Here is a 25,383-nt window from a genome sequence, read left to right as displayed (position 1 = left end):
TTTTTTGGGGATATATTTTTGAAACCTAAAGGGGTCCTAAAATTCCAAATTAAAAAGCTAAATGTTCAATGATAGCTTGTTTTAACCTGCCTACCCTGACCGCATGTATCTGCTGTACTGTCTATTGAATGTATAGGCTATTCAAATTAATGTATCTGCTGTACTGTCTTTTGAATGTATCTGCTGTATATGTGTGTCTTTCTGTCTTTGATTATATCAGCTGCACTACGTCAACTTCCTAACAACGTCGGTTGGTATGGCAATAAAGTATTGAATCTATCTTGAATAGTATCTGCTGTGTACTGTACCTGTGAGTGGCAGGCTGAGAAAACCTTACTGGTGATGATGCTGCAGCGTTTTAGAGACCAGGACTGCCTGTATGATTTTAAAGTGCATGGGTTTGTTATGACATCAGCGTTGGGGCAACTGGGTGACACTTTCCAGCTGTTCCCAAACTCCAGAGCTTCAACAACCACTTCCTGGTTTCTGGACGTGAAGTCGTTCTTTCCATTACCGTCGTAGTTTCCACACAGACCACACACTTTGCCCTGGAAGAAAATTAACAATTAAAAATAATAACTTGAAGTAGCTAATAAAACATCAAATTGTTTTGTATGCAATTGCTAAACAAAGATACAGTGCAATCACTGGTTCAAAATGTCCTATTCTAGTCACTCACCTGGAAGGTAGAGCTGAGTTTGATGAACAGGCTTTTCTTCTTATCCCACATGAGGATCAGGCCATTTTCAGCCTCAACAACAACATAGAGACCGATAGAGTGGACCTGGTATGGCACGTCTACCCCTTTCTCTTGTTTGATCACTTTTACAGATTCATCTGCTAGTATGATCTCATTTCTCTGAAAGAAAGAAACAGAAAGTGTTCATTGCTAATGTAGTACTAGTAGACAGGTTTACACTGTGGTGGTGCTGGGTTTTACACTGTGGTGGTGCTGGGTTTATACTGTGGTGGTGCTGGGTGTTACACTGTGGTGGTGCTGGGTTTATACTGTGGTGGTGCTGGGTTTTACACTGTGGTGGTGCTGGGTTTTACACTATTCAGTTTGTACACAGATACAACATGTCGATTTGAAATTCTACTGTCCAAGTACATAGCTAACCCTAACCCTAATACATAGCTAACCCTAACCCTAATACATAGCTAACCCTAACCCTAATACATAGCTAACCCTAACCCAAATACATAGCTAACCCTAACCCTAATACATAGCTAACCCAAATACATAGCTAACGCTAACCCTAACCCAAATACATAGCTAACGCTAACCCAAATACATATCTAACGCTAACCCTAACCCAAATACATAGCTAACCCTAACCCAAATACATAGCTAACCCTAACCCAAATACATAGCTAACGCTAACCCTAACCCAAATACATAGCTAACGCTAACCCTAACCCAAATACATAGCTAACGCTAACCCAAATACATATCTAACGCTAACCCTAACCCAAATACATAGCTAACCCTAACCCAAATACATAGCTAACCCTAACCCTAATACATAGCTAACCCTAACCATAATACATAGCTTACCCTAACCCTAATACATAGCTAACACTAACCCTAATACATAGCTAACCCTAACCCTAATACATAGCTAACCCTAACCCTAATACATACCTAACACTAACCCTAATACATAGCTAACACTAACCCTAATACATAGCTAACCCTAACCCTAATACAAAGCTAACCCTAACCCTAATACATAGCTAACCCTAACCCTAATACATAGCTAACCCTAACCCTAATACATACCTAACACTAACCCTAATACATAGCTAACACTAACCCTAATACATAGCTAACCCTAACCCTAATACAAAGCTAACCCTAACCCTAATACATAGCTAACCCTAACCCTAACCCTAACCCAAATACATAGCTAACCCTAACCCTAATACATAGCTAACCCTAACCCAAATACATAACTAATCCTAACCAAAATACATAGCTAACGCTAACCCTAACCCTAATACATAGCTAACACTAACCCTAACACATAGCTAACCCTAACCCAAATACATATCTAACGCTAACCCTAATACATAACTAACCCTAGCCCAAATACATAGCTAACCCTAACCCAAATACATAGCTAACCCTAACCCTAATACATTTAAGCCAGCAGCATACCACCCTGCATCCAACTGCTGGCTTGCTTCTGATGCTGAGCAGGGTTGGTCCTGGTCAGTCCCTGGATGGGAGACCAGATGCTGCTGGAAGTGGTATTGGAGGGCCAGTAGGAGGCACTCTTTCCTCTGGTCTAAAAAATATCCCAATGCCCCAGGACACTGCCCTGTGTAGGGTGCCGTCTTTCGGATGGGACGTTAAACGGGTGTCCTGACTCTCTGAGGTCATTAAAGATCCCATGGTGCTTATTGTAAGAGTAGGGGTGTTAACCCTGGTGTCCTGGCTAAATTCCCAATCTGCCCCTCATACCATCATGGCTGTCTAATCATCCCCAGTTTACAATTGGCTCATTCATCCCCCTCATCTCCCCTGTAACTATTCCCCAGGTTGTTGCTGTAAATGAGAATGTATTCTCAGTCAACTTACCTGGTAAAATAACGGTAAAAAAAATAAATAAAAACATAGCTAACCCTAATACATAGCTAACACTAACCCAAAAGAGAATTCTAAGCAGGCATTCCATCAGACATTACTGTTAATCTAGCTACAGTGGTTGCTCCACTTAAGGTTTTGCGATTATACTGCATGACTTAGAGGTAATTTGTTGTTTAGTACGGTACCCTGTGTCACCACTTCATTGCTCCAGACCAGCGCAAGGGGGAGTTAGAGCACTGATTATGCTTTTAGGTCCTACTGTGTCTCTAACTGACAATGAATGGGCAACATAAACTTAAATAGAAACTGATAATTGTGAACAACTTCAGTATTACTTACTAAAACTGTTGTTTCACTAAGGTTTTTATTATTTTATTTTGTTAGGATTATTTTGGTCTTACTGTAGTACTGTAGGCCACTCTCGATCATGTTATAGTGGTGGCGCAACGGTCTAAGACTACTGCTTAGCAGTGCAAGCTACAGATGCTGGTTCAATACCCGTAGCAGTCTCTACTGGGTGACCCATGAGATGCTTCTAGGATTTATAGCTAAATGCATAGGGGGACGAGATAAGCGCATTCCAGAATTCAGCATGCAATTGCACTCACAGCCACCGGCGTCGACATTGAGTCAAATGTCCAGACTTGTCCATTGTACCTTTAATGCATTTATGAAGCCGTTTATGAACAGTAGTTCCTACCCCCAAGAAGAGCTTGATGGCCTTGGAACAGGTGGTGCCAGTGGTTCCACAGGGAATGTTCTCTGTGATCACTCTAAAGGTACCGTTTGGATTGTTGCTGCAGTAGTCCTGCAGGATGTATTAAAATACACAGTCAGAAAACCTTGGCCTCTTAGTTGTCTTTACTTCATCTTAAATCATAAATAGAAAATATGTGCATCATACTTAAAGTAGGGGTTTTATTAAAATACAAATAAAATCATAAATACAAATGATTATTTCCCTACCTGAGTAAGAGTGTATTCACAATCTCCATTGAAAGTGAACCTTTCCTCATCAAAAGTGATGAAATGCCCATCTCCATATATGGCACACCTCCCATCACACTCCTTATTGGTACACTGCCATTTTCTGCCTTCGCAGGTGCTACAATGATGCAAACATAATCACATGGCAAGATTTTAGAAGGAAGCATTTGACATATCCAAAGAAGAAGAAGAGTGATAGAAGTTGATTTTACCAGGTATTGCAGTCTACTTTGAGCACATGTCCAGGTTGGTAGTAGACTCCATTGTGAGAACAGGGACATAGGTCTTCCTTGATGCATCCTCCGTTTCCATCAGACAGCAGACCATCAGGACATACACAGCCCGACACACACTCTGCACTGATCTATAAAACACAATGAAATAGGGAAGGACTGACATGAATTTATTAAGTTGGGCATTATGTGCCTGTATGTCCCTCCACCCTCCAGGGTATAAGGTGTGGACATTAATTGTCAAATGGATCAATTGATCAAGTGTTTGAAAAGACACAAGGACGACTTTTAACGATGATCTCCTTGAGGTTCATGGAGATCAGGTTCTCTGTAAACGTTACAGATGTCTGCTCAAACAGAAACCCTCTAAAAAGTCAATCTCATCGGAGGACATCATTTGGATCCTGGGCCTAGCTATGTCTAAGGTAATAAACAATTTAAAAACGTGATGTAAGGCATGTTTTTATTAACGTGTTATAAGGCATGTTTTAATCAACGTGTTGTAAGGCATGTTTTTATTAACGTGATGTAAGGCATGTTTTTATTAACGTGTTGTAAGGCATGTTTTTATTAACGTGTTGTAAGGCATGTTTTTATTAACGTGATGTAAGGCATGTTTTTATTAGCGTGTTGTAAGGCATGTTTTTATTAACGTGTTGTAAGGCATGTTTTTATTAGCATGTTGTAAGGCATGTTTTTATTAACGTGTTGTAATGCATGTTTTTATTAACGTGTTGTAAGGCATGTTTTTATTAACGTGATGTAAGGCATGTTTTTATTAACGTGATGTAAGGCATGTTTTTATTAACGTGTTGTAAAGCATGTTTTTATTAACATGTTGTAAGGCATGTTTTTATTAGCGTGTTGTAAGGCATGTTTTTATTAACGTGTTGTAAGGCATGTTTTTATTAACGTGTTGTAAGGCATGTTTTTATTAACGTGTTGTAAGGCATGTTTTTATTAACGTGTTGTAAAGCATGTTTTTATTAACATGTTGTAAGGCATGTTCCATTGTAGACTTACACAGTGACTGTCTAGTGTTTGACAGCTCTTCTGACACTCTGAGCCCTTGGCTCCGGGCCCTGCACTTGAACAGTTGAAGAAACCCATTGGTTTTTCACAGGCTGTAGGGAACAAAAGTAGGCTTTATAGGTTTGTAGGGACTAAAGTACAGAGTCTTGGTTATGAAGTGATTTGCTGTATTTAGCAAATAAAGATGTATTCTGAATTTCAGAGTACTCACATAAATGTTTTGGATCTCCAGCACAGCTTAATTTCCCTTGTCTGCATGAGCTGGGTGGTTAAGAGGGGTACAAGAGGAAGGGGTTAAGGATGGTTTAGCAGGCCTCTTGCAGTAAACCAAGACTTCAGAAGAAGACAGACAATTTTTAAGTATTTTAATAGAGCCACAACAAAGAAGACAATCAGATTTTAAGAGATTTTCTTTCACATGCCAACAGAGTCCTCACCAAGTAGCCCCATAGATCCTGGTGACCTCTCCAGGGGGTACTACTGTGCCTCCATGGTAGCAGGAGCAGCGTGAGGCAGGGACACACTCTCCCTGGTCGTTCAGGTAGGTTCCCTCGGCACAGCCACAGCCGTCCACAGACACATGGTCTAACTGTTCAATTAAATTAAAAATGTTTTATCCATGATGGGAAATTACTTTGGGCTTGCCTCCAACAACAGAAACATCCACAACAAGACAACGACAACAGCAAGACAACAACAATATATTGGGGTGGCATGTTGCCTAGTGGTTAGAGCGTTGTGCCAGTAACCGAAAGGTTGATGGATCGAATGCCTGCGCTGACAACATAAAAATATGTCGTTCTGCCCCTGAGCAAGGCAGTTAACCCACTGTTCCCAGGGCGCCGAAGACGTGAATGTCGATTATTATTATTATCTCTGATTCAGAGGGCTTGGGTTAAACACGGAAGACACATTTCAGTTTTAGGCATTCAGTTTTACAACTCTCTAGGTATCCCCCTTACACAACAACAAGACAACAACAAAACACACAACCATATCACAATGACAATACCACACACAACCATTCACGTCATCATAAACTCGTCATAGACCACAAGACATTGATAAAACTAATAATAATAACAATAATAAATAAATAACATTAATAGAAATGAGATGTCCATGTAAATGTACCTGGCAGGTAAAGTCTGTCTGGCTCAGTGAACGACAGGTGCGGTCACAGCTGGTCATGGTGTAGTCATAGACCATCGTGTCAGGGCAGCTAGAGGAGTACTTCCCTGTGGAAAACAGTATGGTGATTCAACATTTAATTACATGTTTGGGGTTTTTTGTTTTTAAATAAGAGGGTAAACCCTGAACACCATGGGTAAATAGGAGGGTAAACCCTGAACACCATGGGTTAATAGGAGGGTAAACCCTGGACACCGTGGGTAAATAGGAGGGTAAACCCTGAACACCATGGGTTAATAGGAGGGTAAACCCTGGACACCGTGGGTAAATAGGAGGGTAAACCCTGAACACCATGGGTTAATAGGAGGGTAAACCCTGGACACCGTGGGTTAATAGGAGGGTAAACCCTGGACACCGTGGGTAAATAGGAGGGTAAACCCTGGACACCGTGGGTTAATAGGAGGGTAAACCCTGAACACCGTGGGTTAATAGGAGGGTAAACCCTGGACACCGTGGGTTAATAGGAGGGTAAACCCTGGACACCGTGGGTAAATAGGAGGGCGAACCCTGAACACCGTGGGTTAATAGAAGGGGAAACCCTGGAGACTGTGGGTTAATAGGAGGGTAAACCCTTCTTTAATTAATAAATAAATAAATATATTCAGTATCTGATGTTTATCTTACCACAGGTGGTGTTTCTCCATCCACTGAGCAGGACGCCTGCAGCAGCACATGCATGGACGTAGGAGGAGACCGCAGCACACATGCACTCCTCGCTCTTCTCACAGTTACAGCTGTCAAATAGGCAGATCTATAGGGAGAGAAGAAGAAACAGAAGAAGAAGAAGGTTCAGTTATGAGATGTGTTAATGAAGAAAACTACTGTTTTCTGAAATCACACACAAGCACAGGACAATAGTATTTGAAAAATCTGATTAGATAAATAGATAATTTTGATATAGAACTTCTTAAATTATTGTTTAAATATATATTCTTAGAGCTTTTGGAAAACACTGTAATTAACTTTTTACGGTATAGGGTGCAGTATTTTCGATTTCGGATGAAAAGCGTGTCCAGAGTAAACTGCCTAATACTCGGGCCCAGAGTCAAATATTTGCATATTATTAGTCGATTTGGATAGAAAACACTCTGTTTGAATGATGTCTGTGAGTATAACAGAACTCATATGGCAGGCAAAAACCTGAGACAAATCCAACCAGGAAGTGGGAAATCTGATGCTTGTAGTCTTTTCAAGTCATTGCCTATCTAACACACAGTGACTTAGGGTTAATTTTGCACATCCTAAGGCTTCCACTAGTTGTCAACAGTCTTTAGAACCTTGTTTCAGGCTTTTGCAGTGAACAGAGAGCGAACAAGAAGGCCGGGAAGTTGGTGAATAAGAAATGACATGAGATCAGTGGCGCGCATTCACGTGATGAGGTAGCTGTGTTCCATAATGTTTTTCAAGACATTGGAATCGTCCGATTGGAATATTATTGAACTTTTATGTTAAAAAGGCCCTAAAGATAGATTGATGCTATACAACGTTTGACATGTTTCTACGAACGTAAATCAAACTTTTTTTGACTTTTTGTCGTGAAATTTTCGGCGCGCTTCCTACAGCTTACTGAACGCGCAAACAACAAGGAGGTATTTGGAAATAAATTATGGACTTTATCGAACAACAACAACATTTATTGTGGACCTGGATTCCTGGAAGTGCCTTCTGATGGTCATCAAAGGTAAGTGAATATTTATAATGCTATTTATGATTTTAGATGACTCCAAAATGGCGGGTATCTGTATTGCCTGATAAATTTTTCTGAGCGTCGTACTCAGATTATTGCAAAGTGTGCTTTCCCCGTGAAGCTTTTTTGAAATCTGTCACAGCGGTTGCATTAAGGAGAAGCTTATCTATAATTCTTTGAATAACAGTTTAATATTTTATCAACGTTTATGATGAGTATTTTTGTAAATTGTTGTGCTGATTCACCGACAGTTTTGGAGGCAAAATATTTTCTGAACATCATGCGCCAATGTAAAATGGGGTTTTTGTATATAAGTATGAACTTTATCGAACAAAACATACATGTATTGTGTAACATTGAGTCCTAGGAGTGTCATCTGATGAAGATCTTCAAAGGTTAGTGCTTAATTTTAGCTGTATTTCTGTTTTTTGTGACGCCTCTCCTGCTTGGAAAATGGCTGTGTGGTTTTTCTTGTGTTGGCACTGTCCTAACATAATCTAACTTTATGCTTTCGCCGTAAAGCCTTTTTGAAATAGGACAATGTGGCTGGATTAAGGAGAGGTGTATCTTTAAAATGGTGTAAAATAGTTGTATGCTTGAGAAATTTGAATTATGACATTTTGTTGTTTTGAATTTGCCTCCCTGATAATTCACAGGCTGTGTCCGCTAGTGTCCCACATAGCCCATAGAAGTTAAAGAGCATTTGACTAATTAACATCATCATACTTACTTCCTTGTAGGAATTTGGGTTGATCTCAGTGTGGCATTGGGAAAATATTCCTGCATGATCTGACAGCATCGAGCACCAGTGCTTGGCATATCTCTCTGTAAAACATATGGGATATTAGCAACATTTCACAAAGTACAAAGAGTTTTTATCTAGGCTTTATTGTGCATCTCAGTAGACATACGTAAATGTAATCTCCAAAAAGTATTCAAAGGCTCTGATAAAGGCTCTCTACACCGAAACATAATGAAACAGTTTAAATGGTTAGTTAGAAAATCAACTCAGATCTATGCACAGAGTGATCCTTTATCTACGACTAGTAAGGAATCCTTTTGTATTATCAAGTCCCTCAGTTGAGCACCTGATTCCCTTTTTGTTCAAGCTGGGCTTAAGCGCATTTGGGTATTGTTTTATTAGACTAGGGGTTCCCAAACCTTTTTGGCCCACGACCCCATTTTGACTAGAGTGAAGAGGCCTGCCCGCTGTCCCACCATAGATTTTCCACATTTGTGCAAGAGTCCACCTTTCAATCACATGGAATCTGTTTTTGTCAATATAGTCATGCAGCACACAGAACATCCCCTGTGCCATGTCATGCTCAGAAATTGTGAGACAGATCAATATGAATAGCATCCCCTGACATGTATAGTGAACAAAATTCAATGCATGGGCATCTCGGCCCTCACAGCTAACGTCCATTTGGAGAGCATAAGCTGGGGAGTTTGTGATTCGTTTAATCAGAGTTTCCTCTTGATTGCGAGAAATAAATTATTTGTTTAACATGTGCCTCTATCCCCGACATCGATTGCAGACGGTAATATCAAAGTCTCTGCAATAGTGTGTGGTTTCATACCGTAGTGGAACTAGCATTTCAACGTGGGAATGATTCAAGTGCAACGGTGCAGCCATGGAAGAACTGGGCCATTTTCAGGTTCCAGGAATTGTTTACAGATCCTTGCGACATGGGGCCGTACATTATCATGTTGAAACATGAGGTGATGGTGGTGGATGAATGGCACGACAATAGGCCTCAGGATCTCGTCACGGTATCTCTGTGTATTCAAATTGCCATTGATAAAATGCAAGAGTGTCACCATGGGGCATTTTGTTCACAACACTGACATCAGCAGTGGTTGTGAGGCCGGATGGATGTACTGCCAAATTCTCTAAAATTACGTTGAAGGCGGCTTATGGTAGAGAAATGAACATTCAATTATCTGGCCACAGCTCTGGTGGATCCTGCAGTCAGCATGCCAATTGCACGCTCCCTCAAAACTTAAGACATCTGTGGCATTGAGTTGTGTGACAAAAACCTCACATTTTAGAGTGGCCTTTTTTTCCCTAGCACCTGTGTAATTGTCATGCTGTTTAATCAGCTTCTTGATCTGCCACACCTGTCAGATAGATGGATTGTCTTGGCAAAGGAGAAATGCTCACTGACAGGGATGTAAATAAATTTGTATAAATATTATTTGGTATTTTGGAAATTCTGCTGTGACCTCATTTTCATATAAAGTGACCCCACATGGGGTCGTGACCCCTAGTTTGAGAACCGCTGCATTAGACACATGTTAGTGTTTATAAAGAGGTCGAAGGAGTACCGTTCTCTACACTCAGACTGCATGGGATCTCAAAGCTCTGTGTCACATCAGGACAGCTTGCTTTGGTCTTCCACGTGTTGGCGAATGTCACAGCGGTTCCTTCCACCAGTCCATTGATGGTTCTGAAGTCATCAGCTTGGACGCTGTTAAAGTCTCCGCAAAGACCTGGATAAGAGGTACAAAACATTATAACAGGTGGTTTGAACTAACATTGACTGAAGATGCAATGCATCAAGTATCATTAGTTTATTAATAATTGTTTCAGGTGAGGTTTGACCGAACCCCTCAAACAAGTGGTATAGTGACATATGTTACAATAACAATAGTTTGATAACCAATCTGCTTTTATAATAATAATAATAATAATAATAATGCATGAGATTTATATAGCGCTTTTCAAAGACCAAAAAACGCTATTCTTTTCACAAAGACGTTAAATGAACAGAGAGAAACATACCCTGGGTTTTTTCTTTGTGTGAACTGCTAGCTACGATGTAGACCTGCATTATAGGTGTTATCTGCACCTCTAGTCGGAGCCCATAAGAGGTATGCACAACGATGTAGAACGTAGAGGGCTGAAAGATCTTTACATCCGCTGTGAAAATATACACAAGTTCTAGTCACAATCTAGTTTAGCATGAACTTTTAGCTCCCACTTCCCTATTGTGGGATGCTTATGGTGTTACATGCTGCTAGACAAGGAAAGAAAGACGATAAAAAGAGACAACTTCTGGTACAGTACGTTCTACACGGGAAGGGTTACAAACATACGTTTATACTGATTATTAACTACAAAAAAATAGACAGATATCACATTTCTGTATCCCTTTTCTCAAGCAGCCATCAATCAGTCACTCACCCATGAAAAGCGGCAACTGAGAAAACATCTTGTCGACAAAGACCCTTCCACTGGCCTCGATGACGATAATCTGCAAGTGACAAATTACAACTTGAATAAAAGCGACTCCCCAGGTGATAAGGAGTGTGGAACAGGTTTGCAGTCAATTCCAGTCAATTCAGAGAGTAAACCTAATTCCAATTCCAAATGTTCCTCACTGAAAAAACAATGAAGAGCATTGGAATTGGAATTTCAGTGGACTGCCTGAACTGACTGGAATTTAAATGGAATTTACTCCAACCCTGAAGTGGTGATACGAGTCACTGACAGCAGCAGAAGTCTCAACATTGAGCTTTTTTCCCCTGAACATATACAACATGGTTTGATGTTGATATATTTTAATATGACACTATCAGGTGGGTGTGTCACTGCAGAAAGGCTAACTTACCATGGACTCTGGAGTCACCAGGGTTACAGATCTTAGGCAGGTCTCAATGTCTGTCTTCCCACATTTCACTATGTCACCCAGGACTGTGAAAGCAGTCTTGTTGGTTTGCTGGGGACAATTGGTACACGGTATGACAGAAAAAGTTATGGAATGATAGTAAAGTTAAGGCATGATAGTAAGGATAAGGGAACACGTTTTTTGTAACACACTACTTACTACTTGCCTACTTTCGGTTCTAGGGAATTACAGTTCCTTCAGGAAGTATTCACACCCCTTTACTTATTCCACATGTTGTTGTGTTACAGCCTGAATTTAAAATGTATTAAATATATGTTTTTTCACCCACCTACACACAGTACCCAATAATGACAGTGAAAACATGTTTTTAGAAATGTTTGCTAATTTATTGAAATTGAAGTTCACACCCCTGAGTCAATACATGTTTCTGTATTTATTTATCTGTACATGTTATGCATGTATTAATGATGTGTGTAAATACAGTGTGTGTGTATGTTTGTATATTATTGTACTGCTCTAGGAATGTATGTATATTATTGTACTGCTCTAGGGATATATGTATATTATTGTACTGCTCTAGCAATGTATGTATATTATTGTACTGCTCTAGGGATGTATATATATTATTGTACTGCTCTAGGGATGTATATATATTATTGTACTGCTCTAGGGATGTATATATATTATTGTACTGCTCTAGGGATGTATATATATTATTGTACTGCTCTAGGGATGTATGTATATATATATTATTGTACTGCTCTAGGGATGTATATATATATATATATATTATTGTACTGCTCTAGGGATGTATGTATATTATTGTACTGCTCTAGGGATGTATATATATTATTGTACTGCTCTAGAGATGTATATATATTTTTGTAATGCTCTAGGGATGTATATATATATATTATTGTACTCCTCCAGGGATGTATATATATTATTGTACTGCTCTAGGGATGTATATATATTTTTGTACTGCTCTAGGGATGTATATATATATATATATATTAGTGTACTGCTCTAGGGATGTATATATATATATATATATATATATATATATTATTGTACTGCTCTAGGGATGTATATATATTATTGTACTGCTCTAGGGATGTATATATATATTATTGTACTGCTCTAGGGATGTATATATATATATATATATATATATATATATTATTGTACTGCTCTAGGGATGTATATATGTACATTACTGTATTGCAATGTTTGTTTATGTGTCAATTAACCCCATAAGGGATAGGTTGCCAATTGACGATTTGACACAAATATTCAATTTTATTCATTCATTCATTTTCATTCAATTTTAGAATCAACTTTGGCAGTGATTACAGCTGTGAGTCTTTCTGGGTAAGTCTCTAAGAGCTGTGAGTCTTTCTGGGTAAATCTCTAAGAGCTGTGAGTCTTTCTGGGTAAATCTCTAAGAGCTGTGAGTCTTTCTGGGTAAATCTCTAAGAGCTGTGAGTCTTTCTGGGTAAATCTCTAAGAGCTGTGAGTCTTTCTGGGTAAATATCTAAGAGCTGTGAGTCTTTCTGGGTAAACCTCTAAGAGCTGTGAGTCTTTCTGGGTAAACCTCTAAGAGCTGTGAGTCTTTCTGGGTAAATCTCTAAGAACTGTGAGTCTTTCTGGGTAAGTCTCTAAGAGCTGTGAGTCTTTCTGGGTAAGTCTCTAAGAGCTGTGAGTCTTTCTGGGTAAGTTTTTAAGAGCTTTGCACATCTGGATTTATTTTTGTACATTCTTCAATCTCTGTCAAGTTGGTTGTTGATCATTGATAGACATCCATTTCGAAGTCTTGCCATAGATTTTAAGACTGATTTAAGTCAAAACTGTTACTTGGCTACTCAGGAACATTCAATGTCATCTTGGTAAGCAACTCCAGTGTATACTTGGCCGTGTGTTTTAGGTTACCGTCCAGATGAATGGTGAATTAATCTCCCAGTGTCTGATAGAAAGCAGACTGAACCAGGTTTTCCTCTAGGATTGTTTCTGTGCTTAAATCCATTCCATTTATCTTTTATACTGAAAAACTTCCCAGTCCTTAACGATGACAAGCATACCCATAACATGAGGCAGCCATAATATGATGCAGCCACCACAATGCTTGAAAATATGAAGAGTGGTACTCAGTAATGTCTTGTATTGTATTTGCCCCAAACATAACACTTTGTATTCAGAACAAAAAGTTATTTGCTTTGCCACATGTTTTGCAGTATCACTTTAGTGCCTTGCTGCGAACAGGATGCATGTTTAGAATGTTTTTATTCGGTACAGGCTTCCTTCTTTTCACTTGTCAATTAGGTTAGTATTGTCGAGTAACTGCAATGTTTTTGATCCATCCTCAGTTTTCTTTTATCACAGCCATTAAACTCTATAACTGTTTTAAAGTCACCATTGGCCTCATGTGAAATCCCTGATCAGTTTCCTTCCTCTCTGGCAACTGAGTTAGGAAGGACACTTGTATCTTTGTAGTGACTGGGTGTAATGACACCATCCAAAGTGTAATTTATAACTTCACCATGCTTAAAGTGGTATTCAATGTCTGCTTTTTTTCATTTTTACCCATCTACCAATAGGTACCCATCTTTGAGAGGTATTGGAAAACCTTTCTGGTCTTTGTGGTTGAATCTGTGTTTGAAATTCATTGCTCGACTGAGGGACCCAACAGATAATTGTATGTGTGAGATACAGAGATGAGGTAGTCATTCACAAATCATGTTAAACACTATTATTGGACACAGAGTGAGACAATGCAAAGTATTATGTGACTTGTTAAGCACATGTTTACTCCTGAATATAAAGCAATAACAAAGGGGTTGAAAACTTATTGACTTTCAGATTTTTCTTTTAAAGTAATTTGTAATTTTGAACAAATTAGAAAACAATTATTCCAGTTTGACATTATGTGATAATGTGTGTAGGCCAGGGACAATTTTCTTTCCTATTTAATAAATTTTTAATTCCGGCTGTTACACAACAAAAAAATAGGGAAAAAGTCAAGGGGTGTGAATACCTTCTGAAGGCGCTGTACATTATGATTCAACTTGATTGAAAAGTCTGATGTTATTTATGAGATTAATATGGATAGTGATAGCAATGGTATCTATAAGCACCTCCAATGCAAGTGGCTGTCAGCCGCAACCTATGCTTGATGTGGCCCGTTCGTGGGCCAGTACATGTTCGCTAGCGAGTTAGGAGTTAAATCTACTAAACATACAGTACGTGTCAGCATGGAGTCATATTACTGCCAACTGACATGGAATCTGAATTGAATCACTGTGAATTTGTATGAAAAAAATCCAATTTTTATTCAATATTTTCATTTGGCATTAATATCACGCCATACAGTAGGTTAGATCCCTACCTTGGACAGGACATATGAGCAGTCTCCATGGAAGTTGTAGGCATTCCCATCGTAGGTGGTGATGTGGGAACCTCCCACTATGGAGCAGGTAGCTGGGCAATCTAGATCCACACAACTCCACTGGCCTTGGATACAGGTACTAACAGAGAGAGACAGTCAGTTTAGCCTCAACACACCCGGCTCAACACATCCAGTTTAGCCTCAACACATCCGGCTCAACACATCCAGTTTAGCCTCAACACATCCGGCTCAACACATCCAGTTTAGCCTCAACACATCCGGCTCAACACATCCAGTTTAGCTTCAACACATCCGGCTCAACACATCCGTCTCAACACATCCAGTTTAGCATCACCACATCCGGCTCAACACATCCAGTTTAGCCTCAACACATCCGGCTCAACACAACCAGTTTAGCCTCAACACATCCGGCTCGACACATTCAGTTTAGCCTCAACACATCCGCCTCAACACACAATAATTCAGTGTATATAAACACAATGCAGCTCTTACCATTGATGGCATGTTCTTGAGAATGATTGTCCAGGCTGGTAAGACTGTCCGTTGTGGAGACAAGAGCACTGATTCACAGCTACACAGCCTTTATGAGTGATGTCATCAAACACAGTTCCTATGAGAAAGGCATTCAACACATTTAGTCACCTGATCCCATGAATTACATTCAATGCATTTAGTCAACTGATGCCGTAAATTAGATTAAATACATTACATTTAGTCAACTGATGCGGTAAATTAGATTAAATACATTACATTTAGTCAACTGATCCCATAAATTACATTCAATGCATTTAGTCAACTGATGCCGTAAATTAGATTAAATACATTACATTTAGTCAACTGATGCTGTAAATTAGATTAAATACATTACATTTAGTTAACTGATGCCGTAAATTAGATTCAATACATTACATTTAGTCAACTGATCCCATAAATGACATTCAAAACATTTAGTCACCTGATCCCATAACTGACACTAACTATTAAACTATTAAAGACTATTAAAGGCCCAGTGTACACTTTTTATATATATTGTTTTTATTATTATGAATTTTTTTTAATCATAATAATAAAAACAATATATATAAAAAATGTACACTGTACTTCCCGCAGCTATGCACATAACTGACATGAGGTTTTATTCAGTCTTCATGGTTTAAAATACAGGGACGTGTGACTTGGACTCTATAGTCCCAAGTTTTGCAATTTGAGACTTGACAAAAAGTAAAACACTTAACACTAGACTTCAACTTAATGACTCGTGACTTAACTTGGACTTGAGCATCTATGACTCGTCATTTAACTTGGACTTGAGCTGTATGACTCGATTTGTCATCTTGCGCATGCAAACCTGTCTGGTATTTTAAATCAGAGTGCTGCAGGTTCTGTGCGTTTTGTTCTGTGTCTTGACCAATCAGATTCACAGAAATCACAGGTTGCGCAGGCCGGACGCAAATCACATAATCTAGCAAAACGCTCACAGCTCCACTTTACTCCGGTATGTATTTAGCAAACATGATAACACATCACTCCAGATATACCCAAGCAAGAACTCTTCACAGAAATGTTGCAGCAGCCTACACCTGAACTGTATGGGAAGAAAGCGAGGGGATTTCTCAGTCTGACTATGCTATTGATAACAACCGCTGCCTGGAGCTGCATAGTCTACAGCCAATGTGCCCTGTCCCCTCTGGCCCTCTGGCCAGGGTAAACCACGTGGTAATGGTGTGTGCCCTGTCCCCTCTGGCCCTCTGGCCAGGGTAAACCACGCGGTAATGGTGTGTGCCCTGTCCCCTCTGGCCCTCTGGCCAGGGAAAACCACACGGTAATGTTGTGTGCCCTGTCCCTCTAAACCACGTGGTCATGTTGTCTAACCTATTTATAGCGCATTTATTTGTTTTAGGAGAAAATGTGAATGTGATTAAATTCAGTTTTCCTTGATCTTTTCAATCCAAAATGATTAACTGAAATTAATCAAACAACCCAATACTGATTACATAAATAGACCGTGTGAGTTACTTTTTAATTGCAGTTGTACCTGCATAAAGCAAGCTCAGCCCTGTGAGTTCTGTTGTCCAATCGCTGTGGTTGTGTCTACGTACAGGAAAGTTATGGCTGGGTGGCAGTATTGAGTAGCTTGGATGAATAAGGTGCCCAGAGTAAACTGCCTGCTACTCAGGCCCAGAAGCTAAGATATGCATATCATTAGTAGATTTGGATAGAAAACACTCTGAAGTTTCTAAAACTGTTTGAATGATGTCTGTGACTATAGCAGAACTCATATGGCAGGCAAAAACCTGAGAAAGAATCCAACCAGGAAGTGGGAAATCTGAGGTTTGTAGTTTTTCAAGTCTTGACCTATCCAATATACAGTGTCTGTGGGGTCATATTGTACTTCCTAAGGCTTCCACTAGATGTCAACAGTCTTTAGAACCTTGTTTGAGGCTTCTACTGTGAAGTGGGGGAGAATAAGAGCTGATTGAGTGAGAGGTCTGCCAGATGGGCATGAGCTTCAGTTTATGTGCACGCCCGTGAGAGGTAGCTGAGTTCCATTGCATTTCTAAAGACAAAGCAATTCTCAGGTTGAAATCTTATTGAAGATTTATGATAAAAACATCCTAAAGATTGTTTCTATACATCGTTTGACATGTTTCTATGAACTGTAATGGAATTTTCTGAGTTTTTGTCTGGCCTGCACGTCGTGAATTTGGATTTGTGAACTGAAGGCGCGGACATAAAGGAGGTATTTCGACATAAAGGATGGACTTTATCAACACAACAAACATTTATTGTGGATCTGGGATTCCTGGGAGTGCATTCTGATGAAGATCATCAAAGGTAAGTGAATATTTATAATGCTATTTCTGACTTCTGTCGACTCCAACATGGCGGATATATGTATGGATTGTTTTTGTGTCTGAGCGCCGTACTCAGATTATTGCATGGTGTTCTTTTTTCGGTAAAGCTTTTTTGAAATCTGACACAGCGGTTGCATTAAGGAGAAGATAATCTAAAGTTCCATGCATAACACTTGTATTTTCATCAACATTTATGATGAGTATTTCTGTAAATTGTTGTGGCTCTCTGCAAAATCACTGGCGGTTTTGGAGGCAAAACATTACTGAACATAATGCGCCAATGTAAACTGGGATGTTTGGATATAAATATGAACTTTATCGAACAAGGTTAGTTATTCATTTTATCTCTATTTCTGCTTTTTGTGACTCCTCTCTTTGGCTGGAAAATGGCAGAGTTTTTCTGTGACTAGGCGCTGACCTAACATAATCGTTTGGTGTGCTTTCGTAATAAAGCCTTTTTGAAATCGGACACTGTGGTGGGATTAACAACAAGTTTATCTTTAAAATGGTGTAAAATACTTGTATATTTGAGGAATTTTAATTATGAGATTTCTGTTGTTTGAATTTGGCGTCCTGCACTTTCACTGGCTGTTGTCATATCGATCCCGTTACCGGGATTCCAGCCATAAGAAGTTAAAATAGGTTGCTGAATTTTGGCAGAGTTTTTATCCACCCGAGGGTCAGGAGTTTTTCCAGAATTTCTTTAAAACCATGTGACCTGTTTCGAAAATATCTGAATTCCTTTGCGGCAGGTAGCCTTTTGGTTAAGAGCATTGGGCTAGTAACTGAAAGGTCAATGGTTTGAATCCCTGACCTGATTATGTGAAAATTCTGTCAGTGTGCCCTTGAGCAAGGCTCTTACCCTAACTATTCCTGTAAGTCGCTCTGGATAAGAGCATCTGCAACAACAACAACAACAAAAATCTGGTCCCACTCCCATCATTGCCCATAAAAATACCTTTTCACAAGTACTTATTAATCACTGTCAGACACTATAGGGTCCTGATGTATTCCTGGTTAGGCTACCAGATTAGGAAAAGTTTGGGGCCCCAGGGAAAACAATTTGCCCAACCAGTCTGAGACTTCTGGTGCTACCTCTGAATCAGGGCATCATCGGTCCCAAAAAAACATTTGGTTTCAAAGACTATGTGGCAGTGGGGGGGGGGATGCAGTTTGTAAAACATATGGGTCCAAAATCACTGATGTATTGCAGTTGCAATGAAATTGGCATAAAACACTTAACCATTGACTTGAGGACTCAAAACCCAAAATTAGGGACTTGTGACTTGACTCGACCTGAGCTGTGGAACTTTACTTGGGACTTACCCATTATTACTTTGGACTTGACTCAAAACTCAAAAGTTAAGACTTGAGACTTGCTTAGGCCTTGCAAAATTGTGACTTGGTCCCATCTCTGTTAAAATCAGTGAGTGTGCAGTACCGGCAGGGCAGAACCTCCGTCTGTGAGATTGCATTTCTATATTTTAAATGCTACTTTAAAATAGTTACATAGCTGACATATGATGTTGTATTCAGCTACTTTAAAATAGTTACATAGCTGACATATGATGTTGTATTCAGCTACTTTAAAATAGTTACATAGCTGACATTTAATGTTGTACTCAGATACTTTAAAATAGTTACATAGCAGACATATAATGTTGTGTTCAGTAAATGAGTGCATGTACCAGCAGGGCAGAAGCATCCGTCGGTGCAGTGTTCCTCACAATGCTGGTTCCTCTTTGGGTTGGAGCAGGTATCAGTGCAGGGACTACCACACTCCTGGTACTGCATGCTTAAAGGACACGTCTTCACTGCTCAACACAGACAAATAACCCTGGTCACAAATCTGTTTCTGAGTCTTCATTACTCTAAATTTTCACGTATTCTTCTATTGACATCATTGCAAGACTAAATGGAAATTGGGATTTGCTCCAGTTTTCAGTCACATAAATGTAAATACTAGCATGTCAAAGAAGAAGACACTATAGGTTACCAAAGGCAAAGCATTATTGCATGTCAAAAGTGTTTACTTTGAGTTACAACAAAGCTCTGGCTTTATACCCACATCCAATCTACCAACAGAGCAATAAAAACAAACAATCCAAAATAAAAACAAAAAGGATATGCAAAATAGATTCCCTTACTGCAGAACTGGTCGGTCTTCCACTCTTGGGGTTTCCCCCCTGCGTGAGCACACTGGCGGGAGTACTCTGACATGGTGGGGCAGGCGCAGGCACTGCTGCTGCTGTTGCCACAGTGACACATGTCTTCTGCACAGGCCTTGATGAAGGAGTCTGTGGCAATGAGGTCCTTACAGCTACTGAAGGCAAGACTGGTGAGAAGCTGCTCACAAAGTTCGGTCTGAAAGGATGAAGAAGAAGAAGAATTACTAAAGGCAACATAGAGGGATTATGTACTGATCAAATGTCAGCCATGATGATGTTGATATTGATATTTTAAACTAACAGTCATGTTTAAATGTAATGAATTAGAAATCTTAAATGTTCAGCTCAGCTCTAGACTTGTAAATACCTGGTCTTCACACTGTTCAGTGTGACCAGGGATTTCTGTACAGGTCTCTGTTGGGCCATTCATCATCCAAATATCACCATAGTCGATTGTCTTCAGATGATCATCTGTAGCAAAATAAACATAGTTTTATCTTACCTGTTATTTCCCCTAACAAACAGTCTCTGTAATCATGTGTTTCGTGTTTTTGATAACCCTTTCTTAAAATGCTACCTTGAAAAATACTTTATAACCCCTTCCTAACCCATAGATTGAACCTATACATTCATAAACAGAACAGGAGCGTAATCCGCCCCTCTAAGACATTTGGTGATTTTGTTTACCATTCCTAATGAACTCGTTGTAAATCTGGACTCCGTTGAAGTCTCCACACAGCCCACAAGTCTGATTCTGGAACTTTGAGTCCAGCTCCACCTATAAAACCAATGGAAGATAACTGAGGGTTAATGCATCGCAAATATGTACATTTCACATACAGCTAGCTGGCCATGCAGCTACAGCAGTTCATATGTATTGACATTTCACATGCTTCATCTGTTCTAGCCTGGGTACCAGTCTGTTTATGCTAACATTCCACTCCTTGTTCTAGCCTGGGTACCAGTCTCTTTATGCTAACATTCCACTCCTTGTTCTAGCCTGGGTACCAGTCTGTTTATGCTAACGTTCCACTACTTGTTCTAGCCTGGGTACCAGTCTGTTTATGCTAACATTCCACTCCTTGTTCTAGCCTGGGTACCAGTCTGTTTATGCTAACATTCCACTCCTTGTTCTAGCCTGGGTACCAGTCTGTTTATGCTAGCATTCCACTCCTTGTTCTAGCCTGGGTACCAGTCTGTTTATGCTAACATTCCACTCCTTGTTCTAGCCTGGGTACCAGTCTGTTTATGCTAACATTCCACTCCTTGTTCTAGCCTGGGTACCAGTCTGTTTATGCTAACATTCCACTCCTTGTTCTAACCTGGGTACCAGTCTGTTTATGCTAACATTCCACTCCTTGTTCTAGCCTGGGTACCAGTCTGTTTATGCTAACATTCCACTCCTTGTTCTAGCCTGGGTACCAGTCTGTTTATGCTAACATTCCACTCCTTGTTCTAGCCTGGGTACCAGTCTGTTTATGCTAACATTCCACTCCTTGTTCTAGCCTGGGTACCACTCTTTATATCCTAACATTCCACTCCTTGTTCTAGCCTGGGTACCAGTCTGTTTATGCTAACATTCCACTCCTTGTACCTGTGTTACAAGCATTTCGCTACTTCTGCAATAATATCTGTTAAATATGTGTATGCGACCAGTAGAATTTAATTTGATATACCTATGTTTGGCATATGATGCTGAGTACAAGGAGTGGGATGTTAGCACAAAACAGGCGCTGTGTTTCAGGTTAGGTGTGTACAGATAGAATCAATACAGAGCATTAGGCTACCTAAAACAAAATATAAAAGGGTACACATCACTTTTTTCCCACTCTTATCCCAACAGTTCCTCTATCACTGATGTTCCCAAAAGTTCCTCTAACACTGATGTTCCCAACAGTTCCTCTATCACTGATGTTCCCACTCTTATCCCAACAGTTCCTCTAACACTGATGTTCCCAACAGTTCCTCTAACACTGATGTTCCCAACAGTTCCTCTATCACTGATGTTCCCAACAGTTCCTCTAACACTGATGTTCCCAACAGTTCCTCTATCACTGATGTTCCCAACAGTTCCTCTAACACTGATGTTCCCAACAGTTCCTCTAACACTGATGTTCCCAACAGTTCCTCTATCACTGATATTCCCAACAGTTCCTCTAACACTGATGTTCCCAACAGTTCCACTAACACTGATGTTCCCAACAGTTCCACTAACACTGATGTTCCCAACAGTTCCTCTAACACTGATGTTCCCAACAGTTCCTCTAACACTGATGTTCCAAACAGTTCCTCTATCACTGATGTTCCCAACAGTTCCTCTAACACTGATGTTCCCAACAGTTCCACTAACACTGATGTTCCCAACAGTTCCACTAACACTGATGTTCCCAACAGTTCCTCTAACACTGATGTTCCCAACAGTTCCTCTAACACTGATGTTCCCAACAGTTCCTCTATCACTGATGTTCCCAACAGTTCCTCTATCACTGATGTTCCCAACAGTTCCTCTAACACTGATGTTCCCAACAGTTCCTCTATCACTGATGTTCCCAACAGTTCCTCTATCACTGATGTTCCCAACAGTTCCTCTAACACTGATGTTCCCAACAGTTCCTCTATCACTGATGTTCCCAACAGTTCCTCTTTCACTGATGTTCCCAACAGTCACTAGCTAACTACAGACCGTTTTCATCAGGCCAGAATATTGCAGAAAAGCATCACATTTACATTTGACATTTAGCAGACACTCTCATCCAGAAGGATTTATAATCAGTGTATTGAACCAAAGCAGGTGAAACAACCACATATCACTGTAGTGTAACAGAAGACGTATGGAAATGAGAAAGCATACTGAACACATACCCAGAGGGAATCATCTTCATTCCACATGACGACTAACCCCAGCTTGGCTGTGATCTTCACATAGGAAACAGTCCTCTCAATGAAGATGTTAAACTGACCAAATGGTATGGTGACCCTATGGGGACAAAACAATAAAGTGTTCATTAGAGAGGAGAGTCGGTATTTCAACAAGGGTCAAAATTGTCCTTTAAAGTATTTTCTTTGTATTTTTCTTCCTCCCCTATTGAGACTGTACTAGGTAAACATGTATGTATACAGTAGGATTTCATCAAATGGAATTTCAGCTTGGTAACTTTCATCTGTAAATGCACATCAACTAAACTTCAGAATAAGAGTTTTACCTCTGAATGCTGTACAATGAATGCTTTTAGATCGCTGATGCCCGTTGAAACTGACATTATGTAGATAATGTAGATAATGTTAAAACAGCAAAAAGTTGATCTCAAGATGAGTTAAATGTTGATGCAACACTGCATACGTTTTTTTAAACTCATGAATTTTACCTCAAGTCTTCGTACAAAAGTAACAACTGAATGCAAGTGAAGTGGAAAATAAAATACTTTCCATTCTTTTTTCCCCTTACATTTGATAAATGCAAGTGGACAAAACTAAAAAAAGATTGATCTCTGAATAAAATGAATCCCATTGGATGTAGTAAAGTGATAACAAACCCCCGTATCATTTACTTCCTGTATTACTATTTATTTTACACATCTAAGAGCCAATGGTTTTACACATCTGAGATCCATTGTTGACTAGACTGGGAACTCACTTTAATCCGTTGACGCTGATGTTACCGTTGGCCAGCTCCACGAAGGTTCCATCCAGCTTCAAAGAAACCTTAATAATAACAACAGTAGGACATTTTATTTGACAGACGCCTTTCAGGACCCTCAAGGTCACCTTACATTAAGATCATAGAGCAATAAACACAATTAATCAATAGTGAAATTTAAAACAATTAATCAATAGTGCAATTTAAAACAAACGACTGATCACAAAGGAATACCTTGGTGATGGTGGGCAGCCCATCTACTTCCCCGCGCTTCAGCTGAATGTTAAAGGCCTCGTAGCCGCTGCTGCTGCTCTTACACAACGACGACAGCACGTAGTTACAGGAGTAGGGCAGCTGGAAGAAGTCTCCATCGTAGGTTTTGTAGTGGTAGTTACCCCATGTGCTGCAAACCTGCCCATTATGAGCTGGACTCACTCCTGCTGCATGGGGGGAAATGTACAGTATAGTTGCACCATCCATCTCTGAATATAAGATGTATAGTATAACAGTACAGTAGAATATAGATTTTTGAATATTAGGTGACATTTATTCAACAACACAAATTACCTGATAAGATTTGCAGTTTGGAATCATATAGACTCCCAATGGAAGTCATATCTGGAATCATAACTGGAAATAGACAGGGAACAAGTCTTATTTTGCTTCTAATCCAGCTCTTCTTTAGTTCCTAAACTATGCTACATGGGTTAACCAAAAGTGATGTTAAATTGTATTTCATCATATCTTGTCTTGTCTTTTCTTACCAGTGTTAGAATGTGCAGCAGATAGTCCGAAGACGAGAGCGATCCATGGCTTCACCCATTGGAGTGCCATGATGGTTCTTCTAACGAGTCGTCCTGGTCCACCTGAACAGGTACTCTTCCTGTTCCTACTGATACTGTGAGGCACCAGTTGCCTGCTTTTAAACTGCTGCACTCAAGGAAGTACCTACACTCAAGGAAGTTCCTTGATGATTCTGTGATACTTGATTCTGTATCTAAGGAGGGTAATGTTTAACGTTTCTATCATAATAATCCTTAGATCACTATCAATATTCCTGAGAAGTAGGGTACGTCCCAAATGTGTTCTCTATAAAATGAGTGTACATAACATTAAGAATCCAGGTGAAGCCTTGTTGATCTCACCTGTTAAATCCACTTCAATCAGTGTAGATGAAGGGAAGGAGACAGGTTAAAGAAGGATGTTTAAGACATGAGACAATTAAGATTTGAGATATGGATTGTGTGTGTGCCATTCAGAGGTTAAATAGGCAAGACAAAACATTTATCTTAAGTGCCTTTGAACGGGGTATGGTGGTAGGTGCCAGACGCACCGGTTTGTGTCAAGAACTGCAACGCTGCTGGGTTTTTCACGCTTAACACTTTTGTCTGTATCAAAAATATTCCAACACCCAAAGGACATCTAGCCGACTTGACACAATTGTGGGAAGCATTGGAGTCAACATGGGCCAGCATCCCTGCTGAAAGCTTTCAACACCGTGTAGAGTCCATGCCGTGATGAATTGTATTTGTATTTATTATGGATCCTAACTATGTACAGGGGGGTACCAATACAGAGTCAATGTGCAGGGAGCACCGGTTAGTTGAGGTAATATGTACATGTAGGCAGAGTTATTAAAGTGACTATGCATAGATAATAACAACATAATATTTTGCCGACTTTGATTCTATTGCATCTATACCTGACCCACATTTAGCTCTGAACCACTTCACAAATGTTTTCAATTGAATTGTAGATAAACATGCTCCTTTTAAAAAACTGAGAATTAAAAATTGGTCTTACCCATGGTTCAGTCCAGAGCTATCTGAAGTCATACATAACAGAGATGCTGCCTGGGCCAAAACTCAATTCACAGACTCGGGGCCCAGACTTTCAGGCGATTGAGAAATCTGTGTGTAAAATTTGTTAAAAAAGCAAAATCAGATTATTATGTTAATACACTAT

The 25,383-nt window shown here is 39.7% G+C and overlaps 1 protein-coding gene across 1 annotated transcript; it reads right to left on the bottom strand.

The window, feature by feature from the left end:
- On the bottom strand, nt 1-24,333 carry LOC115196568 (mucin-5AC). Its single transcript, XM_029757408.1, has 26 exons — nt 24,183-24,333; nt 23,986-24,048; nt 23,653-23,858; nt 23,416-23,483; nt 22,644-22,758; nt 20,469-20,559; nt 20,149-20,252; nt 19,761-19,977; nt 19,302-19,427; nt 15,251-15,368; nt 14,738-14,876; nt 11,338-11,445; nt 10,911-10,980; nt 10,509-10,646; nt 10,052-10,216; nt 8,454-8,548; nt 6,661-6,787; nt 5,980-6,083; nt 5,283-5,434; nt 5,057-5,106; nt 4,837-4,937; nt 3,793-3,944; nt 3,560-3,698; nt 3,294-3,401; nt 680-859; nt 1-548 (listed from the first exon to the last, which is right to left on the bottom strand). The coding sequence occupies exons 1-26, from the start codon at nt 24,250-24,252 to the stop codon at nt 231-233; spliced, it is 3,324 nt and encodes a 1,107-aa protein (XP_029613268.1). The 5' UTR covers nt 24,253-24,333; the 3' UTR covers nt 1-230.
- Nucleotides 24,334-25,383: the final 1,050 nt, after the last annotated feature.

This window comes from Salmo trutta, chromosome 7 (genome assembly GCF_901001165.1).
Source record: "Salmo trutta chromosome 7, fSalTru1.1, whole genome shotgun sequence".
NCBI classification, from domain to species: domain Eukaryota; kingdom Metazoa; phylum Chordata; class Actinopteri; order Salmoniformes; family Salmonidae; genus Salmo; species Salmo trutta.
Note: the sequence above shows the minus strand (reverse complement) of the source record. Positions and strands in the feature narration are given on the sequence as shown.